We start from the raw sequence: 20,248 nt of genomic DNA on the forward strand, positions 1-20,248 counted from the left end.
TTGTACCTCAGGCAGCAGCAGCTCATTCAGGAGCTCTAGTGGATGCACAAAGATGTCTGTGAATTGTAATGACGTTAGGGATGTCTGAAACTATCTGCACATTTCCACGCTCTGCACAAAGACATCAAATCAAGCTTTATTTGTCACATACGTCGAATACAACATGTGTAGACCCCACCGTGAAATGCTGACTTATAAGCCCTTAACCAACAGTGTAGTTCAAGAAAGAGTTTAGAAAATATTTACCAAATATGCTAAAGTAAAAAAATTATAAAATGTAACACAATAAAATAACAATATATAGGCTATATGCAGGGGGAAAAGTTTAGTCAATTTGTACATGTAGGTAAGGGTGAAGTGACTATGCATAGATAATAAACAGCCATTAACATCAGTGTACAAAACAAATGGAAGGGGTGGTGGGTGTCAATGTAAATAGTCCGGTGGCCATTTTATTAATTATTCAGCAGTCTTATGGCTTGGGGGTAGAAGCTGTTAAGGAGCCTTTTGGTCCTAGACTTGGCACTCCGGTACCGCTTGCCATGCGGTAGCAGATTAAACGTTTTTTGACTTGGGTGACTGGAGTCTCTGACAATTTTTTGGGCTTTCCTCTGACACCGCCTAGTATATAGGTCCTGGATGGCAGGAAGCTTGGCCCCAATGTTGTACTGGGCCGTACGCACTACCCTCTGTAGCGCCTTACGGTCAGATGCTGAGCAGTTGTCATACCAGGCGGTGATGCAACCGGTCAGGATGCTCTCGATGGTGCAGCTATAGAACTTTTTGAGGATCTGGGGACCCATGCCAAATCTTTTCAGTCTCCTGAGGGGGAAAAGGTGTTGTTGTGCCCTCTTAACGACTGTCTTGGTGTGTTTGGACCATGATAGTTCGTTGGTGATGTGGACACCAAGGAACTTGAAAATCTCGACCCACTCCACTACAGCCCCGTTGATGTTAATGGGGGCCTGTTTGGCCCACCTTTTCCTGTAGTCCACGATCAGCTCCTTTATCTTGCTCACATTGAGGGAGAGGTTGTTGTCCTGGCACTACATTGCTAGGTCTCTCTCGGTTGAGGATCACCGTGGCAGACATGTTGTTGTCTACTCTTACCACCTGGGGGCGGTCCATCAGGAAGTCCGGGATCCAGTTGCAGAGGGAAGTGTTTAGTTCCAGGGTCCTTAGCTTAGTGATGAGCTTTTTGGGCAATATGGTGTTTTTAACGCTGAGCTGTAGTCAATGAACAGCATTCTCACTTTTGTCCATGTGGGAAAGTGCAGTGTGGAGTGCGATTGAGATTGCGTCATCTGTGGATCTGTTGGGGCAGTATGAAAATTGGAGTGGGTCTAGGGTATCCGGGAGGATGCTGTTGATGTGAGTGTTACGGGGCGGTAATAATTTAGGCAGGTTACCTTCGCTTCCTTGGGCACAGGGACTATGGTGGTCTGCTTGAAACAAGTATGTATTACTATTACTATAGACTTACTATTCCAGCTGTGCTCTATGCTGCTCAGGGCTTTACTGTTGTACTATTAGTAACTTTCATCTCCCCAATCAGTGCTAAACTGACTATCACTGATATGGGGGACTCCTTTTTTGGGGGGACAATTTACAATTTTTGTTGTCATTGTAGCCTCAACACACACACAAGACTAGTGTACTGTAAAAACAACTATTTCCTGTGTCTATGATTCATGGTTTCGCTCTCAGTCTAGCATCTATTTCTCCCCAACCACGCTGTGACCCTACTGAGTAGCCTACATGTTGCAAGTTATTGACTTGAGCCCCTTGTTACAATCAGTCAGAAATGGACATCTTGTGGTCTTCCAGGGTATTTATGGACTCTGATTCTGCATCATGTAAAGTTTCCAGGACCACGATTCTGACATTATTATGGAACCGCTGAGTCTTAATCAAACACAGCAGTTACTACTCAGTACTTAGCCGTATGCCAGAAAACATTATCTGTGATTGAGTTCAAGTAGAGTGAAATGTACTTTTTGTTAACAAAATGTGGAAAAGGGGAAGGGGTCTGAATACTTTCAGAATGCACTGTAATTTGAATAAACCTTGATTACATTTTATGTATATTTCTCAACTTATTAGTAGTTATGTATTTACTACAATTCTAATTTAGTGTAAACAAATATTTATATGTAGTTGACCAATCAACAGTGGTGGAAAAAGTACTCAATTGTCATACTTGAGTCATTTTTGATTAAGGCATCTTTACTTTAAGTAAAAGTCAACAAGTAAAATATTACTTGAGTAAGTCTAAAACTATCTAGTTTTAAATGTAATTAAGTATAGTGCTGGAAAAAGTACTCAATTGTCATACTTAAGTAAAAGTATAAAAAGTACAAGTAAATGCTATACATCAAATTCCTTACATGAAGCAAACCAAACAGCACAATGTTCTTGTTTTTTTAAAATTTACAGAGTGTCACGCCCTGACTTTAGATATCTCTGTTTATCTATATATTTTGGTTAGGTCCGGGTGTGTCTCGGGTGGGTACTCTAGTTTTCGTATGTCTATGGGTTTTTGTATGTCTATGTTGGCCTGATATGGTTCCCGATTGGGGATCATATTTAGGTAGCTATTTTCCTCATTTGTGTTGTGGGATCTTGTCTACGGTTAGTTGCCTGTGTGCACCAGTAGCTGTTTCGTTTGGCTGTTTGTTGATTTGTTCAGTGAGTTTCAATTTATTAAAATTATGTGGAACTCTACTCACGCTGCGCCTTGGTCCGATCCTTACGACGAACGTGACAGGCAGGGGCACACTCCAACACTCAGACATTATTTACAAACTGGGTACTTGCGTTTAGTGACTCAGCCAGATCAAAGGCAGTGGGGATGACAACGCATGATATTGATAGGTGTGTGAATTGGACCATAATTCTGTCCTTCCTGATTCTTTGAACAAGTACTTTTTTGATGTCAGGGAAAATGTATGGGAGTAAAAAGTACATTTTCTTTAGGAATGTAGTGGAATAAAAGTTCTCACAAATATAAATAGTGAAGGAAAGTACCCCCAAATACGACTGAAATAGTACTTAAGTATTTTTACTTAAGTACTTTACATCACTGCCAATCAAATTCATTGTATCATAGTATACTAGCATGATCAATTAATAACCTTTTACTGCAGTTGGCTAAATCAAGGTCACAGAGTGTTTCTTGGTAGTATTACACAAATCTACTTTGAAACAAAAGTATACACCTCACACACATGGGAATGGGCTTAAAAAGCCTGCACCATGTGAGATATAGCAGTAAATGTATTACATTGAGGTTGCATCCCAATATTACACTTTATTTACATCACAGCAGACTGAAATATAACAGAACCATTTTAAAAATAAACAACAGATTTTCAGCGATACACTTAAAAAAAAAATGAAATTATAACATTCCACCCATGAGGCCACTAGAGGATGATTTGGTCATTTGTATTGTCTTTACAAATAGTGTTTTTTATAATATCTTCCAAGTATACTTTTACAAATAGACCTAATCATTAACCACATTGACTATTGTAATTAGCCATGCAAAGGTTACCTTGATTGAACAAAGCATCTTCTCAGCCAATGTTACAACAGTTATTTACAAATAGTTGTGGCTGGAGTTGCCATTTACAAGTAACACTTTTTATAACTGTGACCAGTTGTTCACATTACAGTAAAACATTAACATACAAAAATGTGTAACGTATAATTAAAAGTGCAACATTATTCAGTTGGAAAATGAACATCAAATTTGAATTAGTTAAATATGAGGAACAACATATAATTCAAAACTTCAGATGCAGAAAAGGATGCTGGGTAATATGCAAAAATATCACAAATGTATCATTTGATTCATTTGAACATTTCTTTACAGTTCAGACATAAAAAAGTAGTTATTTGTTACATTTGACTGTGTAAAACTAAGCAGTACAACTTATTTCTCTGAAAGTGAGGAAGATACAGTTGAAGTCGGAAGTTTACATACACCTTAGCCAAATACAGTCCCTCCTGCAACAAAGCCACCACACAACATGACGCTGCCACCCCCGTGCTTCACGGTTGGGATGGTGTTCTTCGGCTTGCAAGCGTCCCCCTTTTTCCTCCAAACATAACGATGGTCATTATGGTCAAACAGTTCTATTTTAGCTTCATCAGACCAGAGGACATTTCTCCAAAAAGTACGATCTTTGTCCCCATGTGCAGGTGCAAATCGTAGTCTGGCTTTTTTTAATGGGGGTTTTGGAGCAGTGGCTTCTTCCTTGCCTTTCAGATTATGTCGATATAGGACTCGTTTTACAGTGGATATAGATACTTTTGTACCCGTTTCCTCCAGCATCTTCACAAGCTCCTTTGCTCTTGTTCTGTAACTGATTTGCACTTTTCGCACTAAAGTACGTTCATCTCCAGGAGACAGAACGCATCTCCTTCCTGAGCGGTATGACGTCTGCGTGGTCCCATGGTGTTTATACTTGTGTACTATTGTTTGTACAGATGGACGTGGTACCTTCAGGCATTTGGAAATTGCTCCCAAGGATGAACCAGACTTGTGGAGGTCTACAATTTTTTTTCCTGAGGTCTTGGCTGATTTCTTTTGATTTTCCCATGATGTCAAGCAAAGAGGCAGTGAGTTTGAAGGTAGGCCTTGAAATAAATCAACAGGTACACCTACAATTGACTCAAATGATGTCAATTAGCCTATCAGAAGCTCCTAAAGCCATGACATAATTTACTGGAATTTTCCAAGCTGTTTAAAGGCACAATTAACTTAGTGTATGTAAACTTCTGACCCACTGGAATTGTGATACAGTGAATTATAAGTGAAATAATCTGTCTGTAAACAATTGTTGGAAAAATTGCTTGTGTCATACACAAAGTAGATGTCCTAACCGACTTGCCAAAACTATAGTTTGTTAACAAGAAATTTTTGGAGTGGTTGAAAAACTAGTTTTAATGACTCCAACCTAAGTGTATGTAAACTTCCGACTTCAACATCTATAATAATGTGTTTCTACCCGCGGACATTCATCCACTCGCAAAATATTTACAGCCTCCAAACAGTGGTGAATGGAAAGAGACATCTGTTACACAAAACACCAAAATGTGAGATGACATTTTCCGATTGTCATTAACAGGGATGCAAACTGCTCAGGGCCCAAAAAGGTGACACTTTTTTTTTGCACTGAAACATGCAAAAAAATCCCTGTTAGGGGAAAATGCAGGCTTTAACTAATTAAACAACAAAGAATATGATCTACATGATCAGTCTCTGTGTGTAAAATAAAAAGTGGTTCGTGTGAACCTAACTCACAACTAAAAAATGTAAAGCAAGCAATCCAATGTCATTTGTTGCCTAGACTTTACTGCAAACTTTTCTTCAGAAAAAAACTATACACAAATATTGCAGATAGCCATGCCAGCATTTATAATAGAACGTTTGTGACCACACACAAATATTGCACTTGGGAAAAAACATCTTAAAGTAGAAATAGAATGAAACAAACAGGGATTATATTTTTGCTCTATTATAGTGGCCACTATAGTAGATATTGATCAAGTGCTAAAGGCTATATTGGCAAAAATAACGTTCACTGAGTAAAAAATATATACAAAAACAATATATTTGGGCTACACTGCACATTATTACATTGTACACTTTCTGTCTGTGGACATCAGCAAAAGTGAGAAAGAGGGAAAGTGTGTGGTGTTCCTTTCACCTCTATAGTGGCATCCAGTTTAAGCCCATCTCCAACTACACTTGATCCCTGAATCCACTTGCTTAACAAGCAATGCCTCATTTTCACCTAATTCTCTCACTCTGAAAATTAACCACATACTGTACAGGGAAAACATTAGTTAGCACAGTGGTTAGTGTGTTAGCTAGTTAACATTTCACATAGTTGCTTACTGGACCCTGGCAATCTAACAGGTTATAATTTGAGGAACGGCAAGGAGTCGTATACCAGTTAATACTATAGCGAATTGGTTAGGTTACTAATGTTAGCTCATCTGATGTTGTAACTTTAGCTAGCTGACGTTAGCTGTCTAATTTTATTAGCAAGCTAATTTTCACACCATACACTCAATTATTTGATCTGATAATGCTGCTCAACATTTCTCTGGATAGCAGAGAATTCAATCCAGCTAGCAAAATACTTAATGCTAATACTTGTTCCACCACACTTTCTCCCTCACCTCAAACTTTCCAAATGCCAGTAGTTTTTCAGTCATAGCTCATGAAGTACGCGTCATCACTTTCTCACCCCTATCTCCGTGGTCAGGATTCTCACCTAACGTTACCTCTTCGTTATCGTGCCTGCCCGTCCAACATCACTACCCTGGACGGTTTTGACTTAGAATATGTGGAAAACTACAAATACCTAGGTGTCTGGTTAGACTGTAAACTCTCCCTCCACTCACATTAAGCATCTCCAATCCAAAATTAAATCTAGAATCGGCTTCCTATTTCGCAACAAAGCATCCTTCACTCATGCTGCCAAACATACCCTCGTAAAACTGACCATCCTACCGATCCTCGATTTCGGCGATGTCATTAACAAAATAGAATCCAACACTCTACTCAACAAACTAGATGCAGCCTATCACAGTGCCATCCGTTTTGTCGCCAAAGCCCCATATACTACCCACCACTGCGACCTGCATGCTCTCTTTGGCTGGCCCTTGCTTCATATTCGTCACCAACCCCACTGGCTCCAGGTCATCTATAAGTCTATGCTAGGTAAAGCCCCACCTTATCTCAGCTCACTGGTCACCATAGCAGCACCCATCAGTAGCACACGCTCCAGAAGGTATATTTCACTGGTCACCCCCATAGCCAATTCCTACTTTGGCCGCCTTTCCATCCAGTCCTCTGCTGCCAATGACCGGAACGAACTGCAAAAATCACTGAAGCTGGAGACTCATATATCCCTCACTATCTTTACGCACCAGCTGTCAGAGCAGCTCACAGATTGCTGCACCTGTACATAGCCCATCTGTAAATAGCCCATCCAACTACCTCATCCCCATACTTTATTGATTTATCTTGCTCCTTTGCACCCTAGTATCTCTACATGTTATATATTGAAGTGGGGTTGTATCACTTGGATGCCACTATGTACAGTATGTCTTATATAATAGATACGTGTAACAGTATAGACTTTACGTCCGTCCCCTCGCCCCGACCTGGGCGCGAACCAGTCACCCTCGAAGCATCGTTACCCATCGCGCCACAAAAGCCGCGGCCCTTGCAGAGCAAGTGACCAAGTGAGCAAGTCACCAATTGAAACGCTATTTAGCGCGCACCACCGCTAACTAAGCTAGCCGTTTCACATCCGTTACATAAGCTTGCCAAGAAACCTCAGTAGAGAGGAGTGTGCTGAACTGAACCAGATGTTCCTTGCCTATATATGCTAAAATGTATTTATGTCTAAGAGTCCAATGCTGGCTGCATCCAGAAAAGGTCTGCGTTTCAATCGGTGAATAAACCCTGGGTGAATGCTTAACAGTTCTCGACTACAAGAGCACTTGTTTCTACAACAGCAGTTTTCAAGTCCATTTGCTCATATTTCATGCCTCTAACATGCAGTAATGATAAAAGGTGGTGTAATTGCCTACAGTTTTCTTGACATTTTGTTTTAATTATTTTGATAGGCTCATGTACAGTGTACCCACACTATATATTTTGCACGGGACCATAGCGCCTTACTTTCACACGTGAAAATAATCAGAGGAAAAAAACGCTCTTACGAAGCTCTAAGAAACGTATGGTTATCAGAACGATATGCGCTAGCTGGGCTAGTAGTGACAGTAGAATAAATAGCCTGACTATAAGAGTAGAGTAATTATAACAAGCTATTAACAGTCTATTACAAACATGCCAATTTAGCCAAAGGACCAGCACTGTCTCTCTACATCTATGCTCATCACATATTGAGATCTCTGCCATACCTAAGTCCCATATGAATCAACACATAAGCACCTGGAATTTACAAAACAAACACTTTATAAAATGTATTTCCAATCAAAAACAGTTTTTCCTAAACCTAACCTAACCTCTAACCTTCACTCCTAAACTGAACCTTAACCTAACCCCTAAACTTAAAGGGATATTTTGGCAATGAAGCCCTTTATCTACTTCCCCAGAGTCAGATGAACTCATGGATACCATTGTTATGTCCACACGCACACACAAGTGGTGTAGGCAGAAATCCGTTGATGGCAGGGCCATCAAAAATTTAGATGGGTGTCACATCCTGACCATAGAAAACCTGTATTTTCTATGGTAGAGTAGGTCAGGGCGTGACTAGGTTTTTTTTTGTTCTAGTTTATATTTTCTATGTGGGGTTCTAGGTTTGATTTTCTATGTTGGTGATTTGTATGATTCCCAATTAGAGGCAGCTGGTTATCGTTGTCTCTAATTGGGGATCATACTTAAGTAGCATTTTTTCCACCTGTGGGTTATGGGATATTGTTTATGTTTAGTGTGTTTGAGCACTACGTAGTCACGGGTCTTTGTAAGTTTTGTTATTTTATTTTCAGTTTCACTTATTCACTAAAAGATGTGGAACTATACTCACGCTGCGCCTTGGTCCGACCATCATCATTATAACGAGCGTGACAATGGGACTAAATTTAGGCACTCAAATTATTAAATTATCATTAAAGCATAGCCTACCTTATACCCTACTGTAATTAATCACACACAACAAACCATTTAACCATGTGATTTTGCATTAAATGACCAATTAGTTTTGTAGGCCTACGTAAATGCATGACTCTTGCATTTAACATGCGACTCACATAGACCTACACATAATAAACCAGAGGCCTAAAGCTTAATTAATAGACTATGAGACTAGAACATAAAGCCCAGATATAACTGTAATAATCACAATAGGCAGCCATAGCCAATATAGACAAGAACAGTGGTCACCAACCTTTTCTTAGCCGAGATCACTTTGAGTAAAAATACAAGCCTAGTGCAATTCTCTGCTGGGTGCAGGAGATCAAGTGTTCCTACAATGTGTGATATCAATGAAATGTTTCAATAGCCTATAGGGCCTAACTATAGTGCATGGGTGGAGAAGCACAGAGCTAAGTTCGATTTCCAATTAAACTACATTCCTAAAAATTATAGGCTATTGACTGGAAATAAGTATTGTTTCATTAATTTGCCTAATTTAATAAGAGAGGTCCAATTAGAGTCCAATTAGAGTCCTGTATATTTCAAAACTGGAGTCTCAAGCTAGGCTGTATGATGACACTGGTAATAGGTCAGTTTTTGTAGCCTACAACTTGCGAAGCGCATCAGAGCATAAGTTGAAATAACTTTTTTATTTCACTGGACTGATGGTTATGTCTCAGCAGAGGGAGGTAGAGTGCGAGTCGAAGTAGAGAAGCGTGTTTCATGATTTCTATAAGTATCAGTGTTGTAGTGCTGATCATTGTCTCTGAATGTACTGAAACTATCTTTAAGGCCCTTGATTAGATCAATGCAATCAGTGACTGATATAGAGGGGGATTGGAGGCCCTTCATGGCAAAATCACTGATATCAAATAACTTGGCAAATGTGCCAACATCCTCTTTTATACAAGGTCTCTTGAACAAGATTAACAGTGAGCTTTGTTTGGCTAACTAGCTAGCTAATGCTGAGTAGCCTACACAGTGTAGCCTAGCCAACACAGTGGTAAGCTACTGTTTCCTGCACATGGTATCAGTGTGAAGTGACACATGCCAGAACCCGTCCATTATTTTGAAGTTGATAAACTGTAAATAATCAAGCATACTTCAAATTAATTTGAATTCATGAATGGAATTGATTTTATGTATAGCACTAGATTTTTTGTGGTGTCCTGAAAGGCATCTGAAAGGCATCTTCCAAATAAAATGCATTATTCTTATTGTCTCTGAAGCCTGTGATAGAACAATTACATGTTTACCTGATTTGTTTGATATTAATAGTTAGACATTAATACTTAACAAATAGGATATTTCTGTCCTGTTTGTGTTTTTTTGGTCTCCACTCTAATTCCCTGCAGCTAATCTGGGCGTATGGTCGTATGAGTTAAAGACTGCATTGCATAGAAAATGTGGTTGGTGTAACCAGGAGGAGTTTAGAACAATTCCTCATTGTCTCTAAATCATCCTTGCATCTGGGAAACTAAGCCAGGGAGGGGTGAAGACATCACCCACGTGCAGATAACAACAGAATGAACCCAGAGTGACTTATTTCCACGACAAGCCTCTGGTTCTGAAGGATGCAATTTCCAATCCAGCAACAGAAAGTTGTTTGAGATTTTTGTTTTAAGCCTATCCCAAACCTTAACGACTCAGAGTTAATGCCTAACCTTAAGATGTCGGAGTTAATGCATACACTTAACCTTAAACACTTTGAAATTTGCGACAACTTCAAAAAGTTTTGTTTGAGAAACATGGAAGAACGTCTAATTCTGACATGAGACTGTGAGAGCTAGTTGAGGCTTCACTGTGTGGCTGTTTTACCAAGTTGTATCCAGGCTGTATCACAACTGGCCGGGATTGGGAGTCCCATAGGGAAGCACACGATTGGCCCAGCGTCGTCCGGGTTTGGCCGTCATTGTAAATAAGAATTTGTTCTTAACAGATTTGCCTAGTTAAATAAATGTTAAATGTAAAAAATAAAAAAAAATTGAAGTGCCATAGAGGAAAAAGCAAGCACAGATTGGTTCAATCCAAAGCCGACATGTAAAGAATATTAAATAATGCATCTGTGATTTGTATTTATTGCAACTTTCTGAAGATGCAATGGCATGGGAATGCCTGTGTCTACCACTTTGTGCAGCCAGTAAATTTGTTTGATATATATATTTTTTTACATTTAAACTTTAACTAGGAAAGTCAGTTAACATTGCAGAAACAGTCATTTCTAAAGGCCTTCCAGTAAACTTTCCAAATTAAATGTTAACTGCAAAGTAGGCTTACCTGGTAGAATGAATTGTATCAAATCAAGAGGTATTTTGATTAGCAAACTCTGCTATTGCACATGCAGTACAGAAACACTGCCAGCCAAAAACCAGTCTCTTGATGTGCTCAATTGAAATTAAAAGGGGAACTAAAACCTGCAAAATAAAAAGTTGTATTTTCTTCCTCACACCTCAAATGTGGTCTCCTGGTGTGATTTAAGCTTTGTTGTACGCGCACATACATACACAGTCAGACCCCAGGCTTTTCCTCCTCCTCCTCCTCCTCATTGTCCTCCCTCCATGTTTCCTCCCAGCCTCCTCCCTTACCCTCAGGTAGGTCCCACAAAGCCAGTCCCAGTGCCTGAAGTAGGGGGCGTAGTTCCCCCTGTAGACGTGGTGGTGTGCCTGGTGGAAGGGGGCCCCTCCGAAGCAGGGCAGCAGTCTATGGAGGGCCCAGGGCAGGTCATAACCACAGTGGTCCTCTACGGCCAGCCAGGTGTTGAGCAGGTGGAACAGGGCCTCGCTCAAAGGGTGGCAGCCCACCACCCAGGCACTGGTCAGGGCCAGGACCTGCAGGGAGAGGAGCTCAGCCGGGCTGGCATCCTGGGCAGTCAGGGCAAAGGTAATCCGGTTCTGGTGGTGAGCCTGGTGGACCATCCGATACAGCCAAGGAACCCTGGGGACCATACAGACAGAACTTTGATGTGTATGCACTATAACTTTGTTGTCTGGGTTACAACTAAATGATCAAAAACATAGGTGTGTGGTGAATTAAGAGGAGTAGCCTTTAGTGATTGAACCAGTGACACCTCAAATCAAATCACATTTTATTGGACACATACACATGAGTGAGGGAGTACAGGAGAGAACTGAGCATGCACCCCTGAGGGGCTCCCGTGTTGAGGATCAGCGTGGCAGATGTGTTGTATTGTTGTTTTTGTCGCACTGTTTTGCTTTATCTTGGCCAGGTCGCAGTTGTAAATGAGAACTTGTTCTCATCTGACCTACCTGGTTAAATAAAAAATGTTATAAAAATACAAATAAAAACACCTGGGGCGGTCCATCAGGAAGTCCGGGATCCAGTTGCAGAGGGAGGTGTTTAGTCCCAGGGTCCTTAGCTTAGTGATGAGCTTTGAGGGCACTATGGTGTTGAATGCTGAGCTGTAGTCAATGAATAGCATTCTCACAAAGAGATTGCATCATCTGTGGATCTGTTTGGTCGGTATGCAAATTGGAATGGGTCTAGGGTTTCTGGGATAATGGTATTGATGTGAACCATGACCAGCCTTTCAAAGCACTTCATGGCTACGGGTCGGTAGTCATTTAGGCAGGTTACCTTAGTGTTTTTGGGCACAGGAACTATGGTGTTCTGCTTGAAACATGTTGGTATTACAGACTCAGTCAGGGACTTGTTGAAAATGTCAGTGAAGCCACTTAACAGTTGGTCAGTGCATGCTTGGAGTACACGCCCTGGTAATCCGTCTGGCCCTGCGGCCTTGTGAACATTGACCTGTTTAAATGTCTTACACACATCGGCTACGGAGGGCGTGATCACACAGTCATCCGGAATAGCTTGTGCTCTCATGCATGTTTCAGTGTTACTTGCCTTGAAGCAAGCATAGAAGTAATTTAGCTCGTGTGGTTGGTTTGTGTCACTGGGCAGCAGGCGGCTGTGCTTCTCTTTGTAGTCTGTAATAGTTTGCAAGCCCTGCCACAGCCGACGAGCGTCAGAGCCGGTGTAGTAAGGTTCAATCTTAGTCCTGTATTGACGCTTTGCCTGTTTGATGGTTCGTCGGAGGGTATAGCGGGATTTCTTATAAGCTTCCGGGTTAGAGTCCTGCTCCTAGAAAGCGGCACCCTTTAGCTTAGTACGGATGTTGCCTGTAATCCATTGCTTCTGGTTAGGCTATGTACGTACGGTCACTGTGGGGACGACTTCATCGATGCACTTATTGATGAAGCCAGTGACTGTATATTCCTCAATGCCATCGGAGGAATCCCGGAACATATTCCAGTCTGTGTTAGTAAAACAGCTCTGTAGCTTAGCATCTGCTTCATCTGACGAGTCACTGTTGCTTCCTGCTTTAGTATTTGCTTGTAAGCAGGAATCTGGAGGATAGAATTATAGTCAGATTTGCCAAATGTTGGGTGACGGAGAGTTTTGTACGCATCTCTGTGTGTGGAGTACATGTGGTCTAGAGTCTTTTTCCCTCTGGTTGCACATTTAACATGCTGGTAGAGATTAGGTAGAACGTATTCCCTGCATTAAAGTCCCCGGCTACTAGGAGCACTGCTTCTGGATGAGCGTTTTCCTGTTTGCTTATGGCCGTATACAGCTCATTGAGTGGGTTTTAGTGCCAGCATTCGTCTGCGGTGGTATATAGACAGCTACAAAAAATAGATGTAAACTTTCTTGGTAAATAGTGTGGTCAACAGCTTATCATGAGATACTCCACCTCAGGCGAGCAAAACCTTGAGACTTCCTTAGATCATGCACCAGCTGTTGTTTACAAATATACATAGGATGCTGTTCTATCCTGACGAAAAACTAATGTCCCGTTGATAGGATATACGTGCTCGTAGTTCGTCTATTTTATTATCGATTGATTGTACGTTGGCTAATAGGACTGATGGTAAAGGTAGATTACCCTCTCGGCGATGGATCCTTACAAGGCACTCGGACAGTCGTCCACGATATCTCCGTCTTTTCCTCCTGCGAATGACGGGGATGAGGGCCCTGTTGGGCGTCCGAAGTAAATCCTCCCCGTCCGACTCGTTGAAGAAGAATTCCTCCAGTACGGGGTGAGTAATCGCTGCCCTGATATCAAGAAGCTCTTTTCGGTCATAAGACATGGTGGCAGAAACATTATGTTCAAAATATTTTACAAATAATGCAAAAAAACATACACAATAGCACAATTGGCTACGAGATCGTAAAACGGCAGCCATCTCCTTTAGCAACATTATTATTTCCATGGGAAGGACAGAGTACCCAAAATAATCACTGCTTTGCCTAGCTTCATTTGTTGCATTGAGACTATTTCATATGTTGTGCATGCGTATTGCCTAAACATTTGTGGGTAAGTCTGCAGTAAGCTCTGCACATTTGGGCGTGTCTACATAATTGTATATAAGACAGCCGATCAGAGATCAGAGGAATGTTTTACAACACTTTGGACAAAAGCCAGGTTTGATCATTTTGTTATCCTTGGCCGTACAACGCTGTCACTGAGAGGTTCAACCTAAAAGACAGATGAATAGACTTAATTTACAAGGAAAGGGCGGCCAAAACACATTTTCCTTGCAATTTGTGGAATAGGCTACTGTTGAATGAAAATACATGTAGGGTACATAACTGAAACATTTTATTTATCTAGCTAGAATTTCATTTGAGACACTGACATTTTGAACTGCATTTTCAATCATTTTTATTGTTGATATGGACATTTTGTTAGAACATTATTTATTATACAGTACCAGTCAAAAGTTTGGACACACCTACTCATTCAAGTGTTTCTTTATTTTTACTATTCTTTACATTGTATAATAACAGTGAAGACATCAAAACTATGACATAATTATGTTGGAAGTTGGTCTTTTACCAAATAGGGCTATCTTCTGAACACCACCCCTACCTTGTCACAACACAACTGATTGGCTCAAATGCATTAAGAAGAAAAGTAATTCCACAAATTAACTTAAGGCACACCTGTTAATTGAAATGCATTCCAGATGACTACTTCATGAAGCTGGTTGAGAGAATGCCAAGAGTGTGCAAAGCTGTCATCCAGGCAAAGGTTGGCTACTTTGAAGAATCTCAAATATAAAACATATAACACTTTTTTGGTTACTACATGATTCCATATGTGTTATTTCATAGTTTTGATGTCTTCACTATTATTCTACAATATAGAAAATAAAAAATAATTAAAAACAAGAGTAGGTGTGAGTAGGTGTGTCCAAACTTTTGACTGGTGCTGTATATGTGTGTAATAATATTTCACATAATAGTATTATTGTGTGTGTGTGCGCGCTCGCGACAGGCAACCGCAGGGTGCACGTGACACGTCTAGTGCAGTCGTGCCTAGGTAGAGTTTAGTGGCATGCCCGCTTAACACGTTTGCATACTTTCGCTTACAGCTCGCTGCCGCCGGCAAGCCCTTGTGGTGAATTGTGCAGCATCTTCATGCACAAGTCCCCCCTTGCCGGTACAAAGCCTCTCCATGACCAACACTCCTGTCGGGCCTCCTCATGGTGGCACACGTTAACTGGTTGTCTTGAAACTCCAGGCTAACCGGCAGGGGACCTGGGAGCAGCAGTGAGCCCCAGAGATGCGTCTGTACAGGCCCACCTCTGTGTGGACACATCCTGGCAGCCATCAACCACTGTCCCACTGCCTTGTGGGTTAATCTGGTACAACAAAGGCTAGGGGATCACACCCTGAGAGAAAAGCAGCGTGCTGGCGGCATGCGGACGCCGACAGACTGGAGGTCCGGCAGCCTCCTGCAGCTGTGGAAGATACTGGTCGTCCTGGGTTTCCCTCTTGCCACTGGAATTTCACCTTCCTACAGTGAAGTAGTGCTGTTGGGGATTGCGCACCCTCAGCGGCACTTTAAATAACTTCCTTTGCACAGGTATCGACTTCTGACCTTGGTGAAGCCATCAACCAGAAACCGGACTAAAGTCTGGGGGCATTGGGGTGTCTGGTGATGGGGGCAGGAGTGAATGCACCGGGAGCCCTTAATCATACCCCTGCACGCCAGCGGCACAGGGCTACTATGGTCGCCAGCAGCTGGCACTTGAGTGGAATCTGCTCACATCAGACTACTGTGTGACTGATTAGCCCTATTAAGGAGCCACACGGCTCACCCCAGCTGGGGAGAGGCTTAGAAAAGGTAGCCTAAAAATGTCCCACTCACGCCATCCTGGATAGACTACCGCGCCTATCGGGAGTTCCATTCACGCCATCCTGGATAGACTACCGCACCTATCGGGAGTTCCACTCACGCCATCCTGGATAGACTACCGCACCTATCGGGAGTTCCACTCACGCCATCCTGGATAGACTACCGCACCTATCGGGAGTTCCACTCACGCCATCCTGGATAGGCTACCGCACCTATCGGGAGTTCCACTCACGATATCCTGGATAGGCTACCGCACCTATCGGGAGTTCCACTCACGCCATCCTGGATAGGCTACCGCACCTATCGGGAGTTCCACTCACGCCATCCTGGATAGGCTACTGCACCTATCGGGAGTTCCACTCACGCCATCCTGGATAGGCTACTGCACCTATCGGGAGTTCCACTCACGCCATCCTGGATAGGCTACCGCACCTATCGGGAGTTCCACTCACACCATCCTGGATAGGCTACTGCACCTATCGGGAGTTCCACTCACGCCATCCTGGATAGGCTACTGCACCTATCAGGAGTTCCACTCACGCCATCCTGGATAGGCTACTGCACCTATCGGGAGTTCCACTCACGCCATCCTGGATAGGCTACCGCACCTATCGGAAGTTCCACTCACGCCATCCTGGATAGGCTACCACACCTATCGGGAGTTCCACTCACGCCATCCTGGATAGGCTACTGCACCTATCGGGAGTTCCACTTAGCGGTCGAAAAATGCTAAAGAAAATAATTCCCCTGAGACTGGCGACATGGAACATCAGAACTCTTTTGGACACTGACAATAATAGCGATAGACCCCATCGAAGAACAGCTTTGATTGCTGCAGAACTAAGGCGCTACAACATTGACATTGCTTCCCTGAGTGAGACCAGGTTCCTGGATGAAGGGTCCTTGAAAGAGGAGGGAGAAGGTGAAACCTTCTTCTGGAAAGGTTACCCTCCAGGTGGACAACATCAGCACGGTGTGGGACTGGCAAATGAGAACAGCCTTCTACCCAGCCTCACCGAAACATCTGTCGGCATAAGTGAAAGACTCATGTCTCTCCGTATCCTCCCAGCCAAGATGCGTTATGCTACTCCTCTCAGTGGATACGCACCAACGCTACCATCTAAAAATTAGAGAAAGGACTGCTTCTACCAGTCACTAGATGAGGCAATTCACAGCATCCCCATGAATGACAAGATCTTTCTGCTGGGTGGCCTCAACGCAAGGGTGGGACAGAACAACAAAATATGGAGTGCTGGGTAGGCATGGTGTTGGCCAGGTCAATGAGAACGGCATGGGACTGCTAACTCTATGAGTCGCGCATGATCGAATTGTCACTAACACCTTGTTCCAGCAGAAGAACAAATATCTAACATCATGGATGCACCCACACTCCAAACACTGGCACCTGATTGACTACGTCACAGTGAGACATTCTGATACTAATGACATCCTGCTGACACGTGCCATGAGAGGTGCAGAATGCTGGACAAATCACTGTGTGATACTGGATAATCACCAGGTGAAAATAGGTCTCTCTCCCCCCCAACACCTGCAGAAGTCCAGTAAGAGGCATCTGCACTGTATCTGGCTTGAGAAAGCTGCAGTAAGGGACGAGTTGCCGTCGCTCTCTCGCTGAAAGGCTGAGGGAGACTGAGCCTCTTCTGAGTGCAGAGGACCCCATGGAACAGAAGTGGACATCTATTAACTCAGTGCTCTATCAGGCAATGGCTCACTCCATTGGCTACAGAGGTAGGAAACATCATGACTGGTTCGATGAGAACTCTGTCCAGTAAGGGTCCAGTAAGGCTGTGATGGTGTCAATATGCACAATGCACACAGGGCTACTCTCAACAGCACCACATCTGCTACCCTTCGCAAGCAATGGCATGCTTGGCAGAGCTACTGAAGAGAGGTTATTTCTGCACCAGAACGCTCCACCAGTACATGACTAAGGTTTGGGACCGGGAGATCGTCCCTCAACAGTGGCGGGATGCAAACATTGTCATGATCAATAAGAACAAGGGCGACAAGTCCATCTGCACAACAGCCGGGGGATATCCCTTCTGGCTGTTGCCAGCAAGGTCCTGGCCAAGGTGATGCAACACAGGCTGGTGAACAACATCACAGAGGCTGCTGCCAGTCACAATGCGGCTTCAGAAAGAACAGGAGTATGGTCGACATGACATTCACGGCAAGGCAACTCCAGGAGAAGTTCAACTTTTTTGGTGCGGGAACAAGCTGTCGTACACGTCAATCCAGAGCATCCCAAACATGCTCAATGGGTGACATTTCTGGTGAGTATGCAGGCCAGGCCAGTATGCAGGCCATCTGAAAATGCCAGATGTGGAGGGCCTGGGCTGGCTTTGGTGGACATTCCTGCAGTCAGCATGCCAATTGCACGCTCCCTCAAAACTAGAGATACAGTGCCTTGCGAAAGTATTCGGCCCCCTTGAACTTTGCGACCTTTTGCCACATTTCAGGCTTCAAACATAAAGATATAAAACTGTATTTTTTTGTGAAGAATCAACAACAAGAGGGACACAATCATGAAGTGGAACGACATTTATTGGATATTTCAAACTTTTTTAACAAATCAAACTGAAAAATTGGGCGTGCAAAATTATTCACAGCATTGTCCATTTAAATAAATGTAGCCAATTTATTCATTACTACATTTAGCTAACATTAGATAGTTAATCCAGAGATGCTTACCTTTTATTCGATTCAGTAGTCTCATCATGGCATTTGTAGTTCACATTAGCCGCTAATTTGCATTTCATTTTTTGGGGGTTAAATACAGGCATTATATATTGATAAGTCACCATGTCCTAGAGATACTTACACAGTTATACAAAACGTCACGCCTGGGTAAAACCTACACCAAACACAGACCTTATTTTAAGTGTTTCTAAAATCTCATATGGGAAAAATTAATGGTGGTAACACGACTGGAACCATTTCCCTGTATGACTACTAGGTTTTGGAGGTTTTATGACTCATACTGTCGTACTCTATGGCTGTGCTGAGTTGAGCAGTGTCATTTTCTCAGATGAAATGAAATATGTCGCCATATTATGCACAACCTGAAGTGAATCACTACACATCAAAGTTTCTCATAAAAACAAAAAGCTTACCGATGCATGGAATAATGCCATATGAAGAACAGCGCATCGAATAGAAGTAGGCATGCGATAACCTCCGCTATGAGCACTCTCCAGGATGGCGCGAGTTCTGGAAATATTGGATTCCGAACGCTTTGGTAAAGCGCGCTGGCCGGGAGAATAGTTGTCAGGTATTTGATAAAAATCCTCCAAAAGCAATCAACCCATCGCTGCAAACACAACCCCAACGGTTCAGCTATCCTAGAGATCCTGTAGAAATGTATCCGTGGCCAGAAACATCCCAGCGCTTCAAACACTAGAAAAGGTGAGCAGAGGAGAATGTGGATGAAGAACGCAAAGCACGCGGGCAGATAAGGTGACGTGAGGAACTCCCGTCGCGCTCGCAGATCATCCCACAGCGCCTGGAGCAGTAATCTATCTCCATTTGGGTCCCCATGTTGATCAAAAGTACAATTCATGTCAGCCATAGGCTTCATATTTAATCAAATCAAATTTTCAACGGGAAGTGTTCTCAGCATCTAACCAAGTGTTGGCTATTTGAAATATCGGCAGTCCTCTCCAGCAATTTCAATCCAACTGAAAGTAGGCTATGAATTTAGTTATACAAATACTTATTTTCTCCTCCTTCATGGTTGGGAACACACCCACTGTGCACAGACATCAAATCAACTGTTGGTTCAACGTAATTTCATTGAAATCACGTTGGAACAACCTTGATTAAACCAGTGTGTGCCTAGTGGGCAGGCTTGTCTGTTATTTGGTGGGAGGGTAGTTGATTCATAGCAGCAGTTAAATCTATGAGACAGTCAATCAGACTGTTTCCCATAACCAAACCTCTTGCTTGGGGTCTCTCTATGGTCAGAGACAGATTCAGAAATCATAGGCATGGGGCTTTGTTTTTTATAGCCCCCCCACCCCTCTTCCCAGCACACTATCATTTTCTGTAATCAAATCCTTGCACCAAGATGCAATCCGATGCTTGGTACATTTACTGTTGAAGAAGAAAAGAAAAAAAACGTTATATTAAAGCCATAATGTTTGCCATGTGGCATAGGCTACAGTTGAGCAGAGGCGATTTCAGGATTTCCACACATAGATAAAAAAAATACCACACCAATGATCGAAATGAGTGGCTACTCTGACTGACAATGTGATATCAATCTGGTCTTGAATTCGAACAAACAATAGCCCAGGCCAATGAACACAGATTGTACAATATTAGGAGGATTTGTTTAGACACACCTACTCATTAAAGGGTTTTTCTTTACTTTTAGT

The 20,248-nt window shown here is 42.6% G+C and overlaps 1 protein-coding gene across 1 annotated transcript; it reads right to left on the reverse strand.

Annotated features, from left to right (window-relative positions):
• Positions 1 to 7,644: 7,644 nt before the first annotated feature.
• Positions 7,645 to 19,534, reverse strand: LOC110536255 (cholesterol 25-hydroxylase-like protein). The gene is made up of 2 exons (XM_021621937.2): positions 18,986 to 19,534; positions 7,645 to 11,620 (listed from the first exon to the last, which is right to left on the reverse strand). Exons 1-2 carry the CDS (start codon positions 19,447 to 19,449, stop codon positions 11,161 to 11,163), a joined length of 924 nt encoding a protein of 307 aa, XP_021477612.1. The 5' UTR covers positions 19,450 to 19,534; the 3' UTR covers positions 7,645 to 11,160.
• Between the last annotated feature and the right edge of the window lie 714 nt (positions 19,535 to 20,248).

This window comes from Oncorhynchus mykiss, chromosome 11 (genome assembly GCF_013265735.2).
Source record: "Oncorhynchus mykiss isolate Arlee chromosome 11, USDA_OmykA_1.1, whole genome shotgun sequence".
NCBI lineage: Eukaryota > Metazoa > Chordata > Actinopteri > Salmoniformes > Salmonidae > Oncorhynchus > Oncorhynchus mykiss.